At 40.1% G+C, this 11,093-nt stretch overlaps 1 protein-coding gene across 1 annotated transcript; it reads left to right on the top strand.

Moving 5' to 3' along the window:
* Nucleotides 1–41: 41 nt before the first annotated feature.
* On the top strand, nucleotides 42–10,738 carry RPL9 (ribosomal protein L9). Its single transcript, XM_058193934.1, has 8 exons — nucleotides 42–98; nucleotides 2,706–2,758; nucleotides 2,893–3,008; nucleotides 6,310–6,405; nucleotides 6,549–6,681; nucleotides 7,658–7,738; nucleotides 8,329–8,444; nucleotides 10,632–10,738. Exons 2-7 carry the CDS (start codon nucleotides 2,713–2,715, stop codon nucleotides 8,433–8,435), a joined length of 579 nt encoding a protein of 192 aa, XP_058049917.1. The 5' UTR covers nucleotides 42–98; nucleotides 2,706–2,712; the 3' UTR covers nucleotides 8,436–8,444; nucleotides 10,632–10,738.
* The last annotated feature ends 355 nt before the right edge of the window (nucleotides 10,739–11,093 follow it).

The following is an 11,093-nucleotide window of genomic DNA, read 5'->3' as shown; positions in this document are numbered from 1 at the left end:
CCACCCCGCCTGTCCGTCGTCATCAGGACGCGACGCGCCGTTTAAAAGCGTGATGACGCAAGACGCATTTCCTTTCCTCTTTCCTGTCAACGCGAAAGGTGAGCCGCGCCGGTTTTATTTTCTCACTCCCCTCGGAGCTAGGCAGGAGAATCCGGCTCCATCCGCCAAGTCGGTCCCTCCGGGTTACATCTAACGCTCCGGCCCAGGCCCGAACGGGATCCCCCCTAGGTGTGAGGGTACTGTTCGGGTTGAGATCCCCGCGGTTTCGGAGAGGGACCCCCAGAAATAATCCAACCCCCCCCCCCCGCTTCATACTCACACCGGTGCCCTGGAAAGAGACGCGCGCGCCTGTTGTTCACCTGCGCATGCGCGACAATTCTTAAGTGACTTTAATGGCCACGTTCTCTGGTTTAGGGAAAGGAGAGTCCGAAGTTGTTGCGTTGTTTACATCTCTTTATATGGCCTGTTTGTATCTGACGTTGCTTTAATGTAGTCTAAATGCTAGGGAAGGTATTGGATGCGGCTCAGGGGTGTCCAATCATGGCCACTTTTCAGAGTTGTGGACTTCAATTCCCAGAATCCCCCAGCTTGCTGATCAGAGCAATGAATGGCAACATTGATTCAGATTAACAAGAGTCGGAAGGGACCTTGTAGGTCAGGGGTGTCCAAACTTGGTCCCTTTAAGACTTTTGGACTTCAACTCCCAGAGTCCCTCAGCCAGCAAAGCTGGCTGAGGAACTCTGGGAGTTGAAGTCCAAAAGTCTTAAAGGGACCAAGTTTGGACACCCCTGTTGTAGGTCATCTAGTCCAACCTCCCCCCCCAAGCAGGAGACCCTTCACCATTTCTGACAGTCCAGTCTCTTCTTCAAAGCTTCCAATGATGAAGCTCCCACAACTTCTGAATAGTAACAGAATAGTAACAGACTAACATGGTTGGAAGGGACCTTGGAGGTCATCTAGTCTAAGCCCCTGCCCAAGGAGACCCTACTGCACCATTTCAGATAGAGGGCATCCAGTCGCTTCTTGAAGGCTTCCAGGGATGAAGCTCCCACAACTTCTGAATAGTAACAGACTAACATGTTTGGAAGGGACCTTGGAGGTCATCTAGTCCAACCCCCCACCCAAGCAGAACACCCTACACCATTTCTGACAGATGGCAGTCCAGACTCTTCTGGAAAGCTTCCAGGGATGGAGCTCCCACAACTTCTGAATAATAGCAGAATAATAACAGAATAACAGAGTTGGAAGGGACCTTGTAGGTTATCTAGTCCAACCCCCTACCCAAGCAGGAGACCCTACACCATTTCTGACAGATGGCAGTCCAGTCTCTTCTTGAAAGCCTCCGGGGATGAAACTCCCACAACTTCCGAAGGCAACTTCTGTTCTATGGGTTGATTGTTCTCACTGTCAGGAAATTTCTCCCTATTTCTAGGTTGAATTTCTCCTTGTTCAGTTTCCATCCATTATTCCTTGCCTGGCCTTCGGGTGCTTTGGAAAATAGTTTGACCCCCTTCCTCTCTGTTGGACCGGTTTATATGTTATTTTATTGAGCCATAAGATCCAAAAGCTTTCACCGCTCTCCTCTGCCTTTAATCCCAGTTAATTGTTTCATCCGGTCAAAGAATTATAGTTGCTGTCCAAAAATTAAAAGAACTTCACCGTATGCATTTGGTTTGTGCATTAGAACTTCAATCTGTATGTTCATTATTAGAACATAATTCATGACTGAAATGTGCTCTACAGCAGCGGTCACCAACCAGTGGTCCGTGAGAAAATTTTGATGGTCCGGAGAAAAATTATTTGCATTTTTTATATTGCACTAAATACTATTTATCTTTTTAAAAAATTCATATTAGTGGTCCACGGGATTTAAAATTAGGAATTTAGTGGTCCCTGAGATCCGAAAGGCTGGTGACCCCTGCTCTACAGGGATACGTAAGACCCAATTTTATTAAAATCATGAAGCAGGTGTTTTTCCTAGCAGTTCAGTATTACTATTTTCCTTTCATTAAGAGAGAGATCTAAGACAACTCCACGGTGGTAGAGCTTAACATTGTAGATTATCTTTGGAATCAGTGGTCAAGAAAAGTGTTGGGAGGGGGGGTAGGACAATTTTATAAAAATGATACTGAAATAAAAGAGATTGAGCATCCACTATGCAGCAGTTCAACTTGGCTTTAAAATTTGTTTTTCAAAATTCTGTACATAATAGAATTCCCTACGCTACTAGGCTCAAAATTCTCGGTTTGGATAACTTGGAACTGCATCGCTTGCGGTCAGACTTAGGTATTGCATACAAAATTGTACATAGTAATGCTGTACCTCTAAATGACTTTTTCTGTTTTAATCGCAATAATAACGCGCGCAAACCACCACTTTAAACTCAGTGTAAATCATTCTAAACTTGACTGTAAAAAATACAATTTTTGTAGTAGAGTTGTCGAAGACTGCTCTCAGTTGTCTCAGCTACAAATTTTCACAGTTTTAGTCACAAATTGACTTCCGTGGATCTTACTTCATACTTAAGACGTCCGTAGAGGGGGGCGTGCGTAACGTTGTCTCTGTCATTGTATTTTTATATTTATTTCTGTTTTCATTTCTGTTTGACAAATTACAATAAATAAATAAATGCTGTTGAAATGTTGTTTCTGTTTTTTAAAAAGGGGATTCTTTTGCTTAACTTTCCTCTTTTTTTTTTAAACTAGATTAAAAATGAAGACCATTCTTAGTAACCAGACAGTTGACATTCCTGAGAAAGGTAAGGATGTAACTCTTCTAAAATTCTTTTTCTTAAAATAATAACAATAATAATAAATAAGCAGCTGACTTATTCTTTGGATAGTTAACGTTGTCTGAATATTTTAATGAAGCTAATTTTTTCTTTTTTGCCAGTCGACATTATCCTGAAGGGCCGGACGGTTACTGTCAAAGGTCCTAGAGGAACTTTGAAAAGGGACTTCAACCACATCAACGTGGAACTTTCCCTTTTGGGGAAAAAACGCAAGAAGGTGAAAGTATCTCGGTGTCGTGTCATTTTTCCAGATTTCCGATCACCTCTTACATTAATTCCAAATTTATTGCGGTTGCGTGTCTGTCTAGAAGATGAGATTAGGAGATGTTGACCTGAAAGGTAGTGAGCAAAAATGTCAGATTCAACACAACCTGCTAAAACATCTGGAAGATTGTGTTGTCGTAAAATTCCGAAGACCTGAGATAGCTTTCGTTGCATCTCAAATGCCAGCTATTTTCAGGCTTGCTGCTTATTTTATGGATATTTTGTTTTGTGGAATGCTGCTGTGTTTTTCATAGACCATGATCCTGTCTTGAGTGCACAAATATTTGTTCAGGTAGTCCTCGACTTACAACCACAATGGAGCCCAAAATTTCTGTGGCTAAGTGGAGATGCTTGTTGAGTGAGTTTTGTCCCATTTTACGGCTTTCCTTGCCACAGTTGTTCAGTGAATCACGGCGGTTGTTAAGTTAGTAACACGGTTGTTCAGTGAATCTGACTTTGCTTGTCAGAAGGTCGCAAAAGGTGACAACACTGCAATTGTAAACACATGCCAGTTGCCATGTGTACCAGTTTTTATCACACAAAAACAGGGATGCTAGTTGTAAGTGTGAAAAATGGTCATAAGTCTCTCTTTTTCAGTGCTGTTGTAACTTTGAATAGTCACTAAACAAACTGTTGTAAGTCTAGGACTACCTGTATTATATACCTACTCTACTAAGGTTTCTGAAACCATTGGCCACCATCTTTCGTGCTGTGTATTTAACCCATCATAGCTCAAATATAAATCAAGTTTAGACTTACAGATTGAACACCTAAACATGAAGTAGAAAAAGCTCCAGATGCAATTTAGTGAAACCTGACATGTTCAGTGGCCTTTTAGTGCATATGGAAATGGTATATCAATTAATCCATTTTGGTATTTGATAGATGATTCCTGAACATTTCTTCTAGGCGTATTGATGGAATGGAATGGAATGGAATGGAATGGAATGGAATGGAATAGAATAGAATAGAATAGAATAGAATAGAATAGAATAGAATAGAATAGAATAGAATAGAATGAAGAATAAGAATAGAATAATGGAATGAAGAGTAGAATAGAATGAAGAATAGAACAGAATAATGGAATAAAGAATAGAATAGAATAGAATAAAAAATAAGAATAGAATAGAATAATGGAATGAAGAATAGAATAGAATAATGGAATGAAGAATAGAATAGAATAATGGAATGAAGAATAGAATAGAATGAAGAATAGAGTAGAGTAGAGTAGAATGAGGAATAGAATAGAATAATGGAATGAAGAATAGAGTAGAATAGAATAATGGAATGAAGAGTAGAATAGAAAGAAGAATAGAACAGAATAATAGAATAAAGAATAGAATAGAATAGAATAATGGAATGAAGAATAGAATAGAATAATGGAATGCAGAATAGAATAGAGTAGGGTAGAATAGAATAGAATAGACTAGAATAAGATAAAGATAAACAGTTGGAAGAGACCTTGGAGGTGTTTGAACTGAGTGTGTAAAGGTAACATTGGCAAATCATTGGAAGCAATTGCTATAGTTGCAGTGACTTGATAAGTCAATGTAGTGTCGGAAATTGCTGCCATCCGACAGCTGGTTGAACTGATCTACACGTTGCACATCTATTTGTGAGCAGTACAGCAGTACTCTTGTTCTCGTGTGCAGTTTGGAGAAAGTTGTATTTTGTGAAGCAAAGCCTTCAGCTTACTGAAATGGTCGCGTTTTGCATCGTTGGGCCATGAGAAACGGTCTACAACTGGAAATCTTTTCATTTAACAAACATGCATTCAGGGATACGGATCAAACCGACTTCTCAACGCAGGAATGTACTGCTCTGTGGCTTGCTGGAAATATGGATTGTAAGAAACCACTCTGGCCTAGACCAGAGGTCCCCAACGTTCCCCACCCACCCCCAGTCCGTGGACTGTCATCCATCCACGACATGCCAGCAATGAAGCCGTGCAAACAAGCGAAGCTCCACCTGCAGGATATAGGCAGCATGTGAAAGCACGCCACTGTTGTGGTTCGCCAGCATCTTGCAGAGCTGGCAACGGAGTCGGACAGTGATGAGGCTGAGGAAGAACATGGGCCAGTCCTGGAGGCTGGGGAAGGCCCGGATGAGGGCTCTGCGTCGGAGGCTGAGGTGGGGCCAGGGCCAACGGGAAGTGAGGTGCAGACTCCAGACCCTCCAGAGGCTGACAGTAGTGAGGCAGAGAAACAGGAGGAGCCTGTTCCTAGTGCACGCATGAGAAGAGCTGCCAGAAGGCAAGAGCAGCTCAAGCAAAGAGGACAACTCGGGAATAAGGCCAAGAGATGATTGGCCCCTCCCATAAGGCTTAAAAGACCAGCAACGGCATTTGGGCTCTTTGCCGGAAAACAACATTGATAGCCTTGCTCCTTACCTTGCTGCATTTATTTCTTGTCGGCGTCTTCTGCTTTTTAACTTTTCCCAAGAAAAGCCTTTGGCATTTTGCCTAATTAGACCAACGTTGGTGATAAGACTGAAGAATTGTGTTATGAAGAATTTGCTTTGATTTAGTTTGGACGATGCTGAAAATGAGTTTATTCTCAACTGTCCTAATAAAGTCCCTTTGTTTTTGAACTGATAGCGTCTACTACTACCTACTTGGGCCTGGGTCACAACAGCCACCTCCAGCCCATGGAAAAACCTCTTTCCATGGAACTGGTCTCTTACGCTTAAAAGGTTGCGGGCGGGTGGCCTAGACCACCAATCAGAATTTGGTCAGTTGCAGCTTCGCTGTCAGAGTTCAGTCAACAACCAAAGTTTGCATTTTAGGAGATCTCCGTCAGCTCCCTTGTTTTGTGCTGTTTTATCTTTCTTCATAAGTTGAGAGTAGAGTCCACCCGGGATTTTTCTTTTAAGTAGCAGAAAGAACCTTTGGAAACGATTTGGTTGAAATTGGAATAAAGATACATAATACAATCCTAAGAATAGTTTTGTTAGGTACCATTGATTCAAATTTGATTCTTTGTGTGTGCTCTCAGCTACAAGCTAGTTATAATTACAGCTTCGTGTTATCATATCTTGGCTCATTGGAAATATATAAATAATTGCAGGCACAGAAAATTGTCAATTTAATGAAATGTTCCAGAATTGTAAACATTTCATTCAATTGACAATTTTCTGTGCCTGCAATTATTTATATATTTCCAACGAGAATTGTAAACGTTTTCAGGGGGGGGAAATGTTGATTCTACTTACGTACTGGAATTGTGATTAATTTTTCCGTTCTTTCAACCTTTTAGCTGCGTGTTGACAAATGGTGGGGTAACAGGAAGGAGCTGGCAACCGTTCGCACAATTTGCAGTCATGTGCAAAACATGATCAAAGGGGTTACCTTGGTAAGTTTCATAAAACCGAGCTTCCAAACGCAAAACCTGACAGTGCAGCGAAGTTCGAACTTGGCAGATGCTCGTTTTGGATAAGCTAGTGCAATCCTTCGGAATGACAGCTTCTTTGGTTTGATCGACTTGTCTAATTTCAGGGCTTTCGTTATAAGATGAGGTCTGTGTACGCCCACTTCCCCATCAACGTCGTTATTCAAGAAAATGGCTCCCTGGTCGAGATCCGTAACTTCCTTGGGGAGAAATACATCCGACGAGTGCGCATGAGGCAAGGTAAGGAGCTTGTCAACCTCAACCTGAGTTAAAATGGGAAAAGAGAAAGGAATTCCAGTAGTCTGTGCCCGAGATCAGTGTTTTTCGAACTGGATGGGATAGGGAATTCTGGGAGTTGAAGTCCACACATCTTAAGAGTAGCCAAGTTTGAAAATGACTGCTTGAGATGAATCTTGGAATAGTTTGAAAAGTTAATAGATATTGATTTAATTAGTTTTACAAACAGGTTTTATTGTATGTCAGCCATAGATAGATAGATAGATAGATAGATAGATAGATAGATAGATAGATAGATAGATAGATAGATAGAACGAACCACAGAATTTTCAAGGTGGTACTTGTCTATTTTCTATATAAAATAGAGAACTTAAGTTTATTTTGAATTTTTGAATACAGAAAGATTTATTTAATTTATTTATTTGTCAATCATATATAAGATAACAGGTAAAAGTAGAAACATAATTTGGATACATGAAAAGAGTAAGTAAAAAGGAATATTAGGACAGGGACGGTAGGCACGCGGGTGCCCTTATATACGCCCCTTACAGACCTCTTAGGAATGGGGTGAGGTCAACAGTAGACAGTTTAAGTTTAAAGTTTTGGGGGTTTGGGGAAGAAACCACAGAATCAGGTAGTGCACTCCAGGCATTGACCACTCTGTTGCTGAAGTCATATTTTCTGCAATCAAGTTTGAAGCGGTTTACCTTGAGTTTGTATCTATTATTTGCTCGTGTATTGTTGTGGTTGAAGCTGTGCATACTTGTTGTAGATGATATTTTTGTAATGCTTATTCTGGGTTTGCTAGAAAGCTTCCTCAAGGGAAACAAATTCTTACTTTTGAAAGGCAAAATATAGCGAGTGCACTAATAATATATTTTTCTTAAGTTAAAAATCGGTTCCTTTGAATACTTCTTCATCTCTTTCTTTTTTTTTTTAGTGATAATCTTTTCTGAAGTATTGTTTTTTCCTACTTCAGGTGTTAATTGTGCAGTGTCGCAAGCCCAGAAGGATGAACTGATCCTTGAAGGAAATGATATTGAATTGGTATCTAACTCGGGTACGTCTTTAGATTATGTTTTGGCCGGAGGTGGTATTCAGCTGGTTCAAACTGGTTCAGGCGAACCGGTAGCTGCAACCTACAAGTGGGCCCAGCCTCCCAGCCACAATCCCATCCTATATCGCTGTTTTCTTGACGTCGCACACATGCGTGGATGTCGCACGCGAGCGAATTGCTGTGTTTTGTGACATTGCACGCATGCGCTGACGGCGCACAAACGAAGCGAGCGTACATGCACATTCACACTTCCAATGCTGCAGCAAAGTGGTTGCTACAGTATATGAATCCCACCTCTGGCTTTGCCCCATTGCTAAATTTGTATTATGTCTTGCAAAGCGTTTGGAAACAGTTTGTTTAAATAAACTGAAGATCAGGGAAATTCTTTCTTGTATTGTTACTCTTAACATGTTTTGCTAATATTTCCATGCTTTTTTTTTGCTACTGTTACCTTGCTAAACATGGCTTCATTTGGCTTTGCCATCTAATTTGATTTTATTGTAGCCCTAGCTTTTTTTAAGTCAGTTGTTAAATCTGGAGGGTGTAATTATTTTGTCATTCCAAACTAAATAGTTCTTTTTTTTTTTTTACAGCTGCCTTGATCCAGCAAGCCACAACTGTCAAGAATAAAGATATCAGAAAATTCTTGGATGGTATCTATGTCTCCGAGAAGGGAACAGTACAACAAGCTGATGAATAAAACCCGATAGTAAGTTAGTGATATTCTTTTTTTTTTTTTGCATAAGTCCATGTGCGCTACGTGAAATACAAATAAATAAAATACCCTGGATTTAAGTTTCAGCTGTTCAGAGCAGGGACAGTTGTACCAGCATAGTGGCATAATTCAATCATTCGGTGAATTTTTATTTCAACTCTTATCTCAGTCACGAACCCCGGAAATGCTATAGGTTACTGGACCAATTCTTAGGATATTTTTAGCAAGTTGAGATAGCTGTTCACCGAGTTGTAGCTTCCATTATAGCAGATAAACCAGTGATGGCTAACCTTTTTGCCATCGAGGGGTGGGGGCTGTCACACACGTGCATGCCCACACCTATAATTCTATGTGCCCTGCCCCACGCATGCGTGCACAACCTCCCCTCCCCCACGGCAAAAAGGTTAGCCATCCCTGCACTATACTATAGAATTCAAAATAATTACTGCCCTGGGATAGAAGCTGTTTTTCAGCCTATTTGTCCTTGTTTTTATTATCCTGTACCGTCTGCCAGATGGTAATAGTTCAAAAAAAGGGTGACATCTAGGATAAGATGGATCTTTAAGGATGTTTTGAACTTTCTTAAGGCAGCAGGAGCTATCAAGCTCTTCCAAAGAGGGGAGAGGGCAACCAATGATCCTCTGGGCAATGATGTTTTTTTTTTGTTTACATTTATACCCCGCCCTTCTCCGAAGACTCAGGGCGGCTTACAGTGTATAAGGCAATGTTAACCCTCTGGTGTGCCGTTCTATCTGCCACTGTGGAATTGGCAAACCATACGCAGGTGCAGTTAGTTAAAATACTCTATGGTGCAGCGGTAGAAGGCCACCAGAATAGAATAGAATAGAATTTTTTATTGGCCAAGTGTGATTGGACACACAAGGAATTTGTCTTGGTGCGTATGCTCTCAGTGTACATAAAAGAAAAGATACCTTCATTAAGCAGTTTTTCATTCAGTTGTTGTTCCCTGTAGTCTAATCTCTGCTGTGCCCTTTTGACCAGTGCTGCAGTGTGAGCACCCCAGGTCAGGTCCTCTTCTAATCCAACCCCCCCTGCTCATTGCAGACAAATCTGTAGCATTGCAGAAAAATCTCTTCTTAAAAACTTCCAGTGTTGGAGCATTCACAACTTCTGGTGGCAAGTGGTTCCACTGGTTAATTGTTCTGACGGTCAGGAAATTTCTCCTTAGTTCTAGGTAGCTTCTCTCCCTGATTAGTTTCCATCCATTGCTGCTTGTCCTGCCTTTGGAGAAGAGGTTGACCCCCTCTTCTTTGTGGCAGCCCCCCAAGTATTGGAACATTGCTATCGCATCACCCCTAGTCCTTCTTTTCACTAGACTAGCCAAACCCAATTCTTGAAACAGTGTCAAAGGTGAAGACGAAGCTTTATTGAATTGAATTCAATTTATGATGACCATAGAAACATACCTTCATTGTTTTCTTGCCAATGGTTCTTTGCGATTGTTGCCCTTCCAGACTTTTTCACGTTGTCACTCTTGCCTATGGCTTCTTGATGGTTTTTTTTTCCTATCCAACCCCTGGCTATGTTCAGTTCTAATTAGCTTTTTGAGATTTGCCAAAGTTATAATGCCATTAATAATGATGTGCATTAATGCCACAGTATGATTAATGTACATCATACTGTTTCAGGTGAAGTAAAGAAAGACTGTCTCCCCTCATGACACAAAAACAGTAAATTTTGATTTGCACCTGAGATGTTTGTTCAACATTTGTAGTGATGTAGTGGATAAGCTCTCCTGCCCCTTTTTTGCTTTTAAAATGTTTTCTTTTAAAATATTTTAAAATGTTTTCTTTTAAAATATTTTAAAATATTTTCTTTTAAAATATTAAAGTATTTTAAGAAATCTAGAATATCCAATAATCCTATTAGTCGATTTGTCTGCTGATATGTATTCACTTCACAGACTGTTATTATCAGGTGGTTTTTCATTGGTTTGCCTTTATTTAACAAAATGGAAAAAAATTAACTTATTTAACAATGAGGAAAAAGAACAAAAGGTAAAACACACATGTGTAAGAGCTGTAAATACACCTATAGAATATTACACCACAGTACTCTTTATCACATTAGCTTGAATATGTTTGTCAGAGAACGGACATAAAAGTTATTTTCTTAGTATTCTGTTTGTTTCAATAATAATACATTTTTTTATGGTTTTAGGTCCTGAAATGGCAATCTGGGGACATGACACCTAGCAGTTGGAAGTTTTCTATTTGAACTGAACAGTCTCAGATTGTTTTGAGAAAAATAAAACCATAATCTTTCAATATCCTGTATTTTGTGATTGAGCACGGAATAACTGTTAATTTTGAGAATGGACTGCTCAGTTGCCCATTACAACACACACACGGTAAGGTAAATATCTTTAGGTTGAATTGTGAGCTTTTTCAAGTTTTTCGTACACTTTAGGAGTTACATGCGAGAATCTCGCACAATAAGACAGTGGAATAACGTCATTCATCTTTAGCCCATTTGAAATCTGGAATTGGTCGGCTTAACTCAAATCATGAGATATTTCAAGTCTTTTTCCAAAACTTCACTTTTTTCTTATTTTGGAAACCGAATTAAAAGCTACAATCTCACCATTTAACTCCATTACCTAAATGATTTTTTTTGAGAGGG

The sequence above is a fragment of the Ahaetulla prasina genome, chromosome 8 (assembly GCF_028640845.1).
Source record: "Ahaetulla prasina isolate Xishuangbanna chromosome 8, ASM2864084v1, whole genome shotgun sequence".
Lineage (NCBI taxonomy): Eukaryota > Metazoa > Chordata > Lepidosauria > Squamata > Colubridae > Ahaetulla > Ahaetulla prasina.
The sequence above is the reverse complement of the archived record's forward strand: the minus strand, read 5'-3'. Positions and strand labels throughout refer to the sequence as shown.

Coding starts and splice junctions, on each gene's coding strand:
- RPL9 (XM_058193934.1), top strand. CDS start 2,713: ATGAAGACCATTCTTAGTAACCAGACAGTTGACATTCCTGAGAAAG. Junction 6,406..6,548: donor TGATCAAAGGGGTTACCTTG/GTAAGTTTCATA, acceptor GTCTAATTTCAG/GGCTTTCGTTATAAGATGAG. Junction 7,739..8,328: donor TGAATTGGTATCTAACTCGG/GTACGTCTTTAG, acceptor TTTTTTTTACAG/CTGCCTTGATCCAGCAAGCC.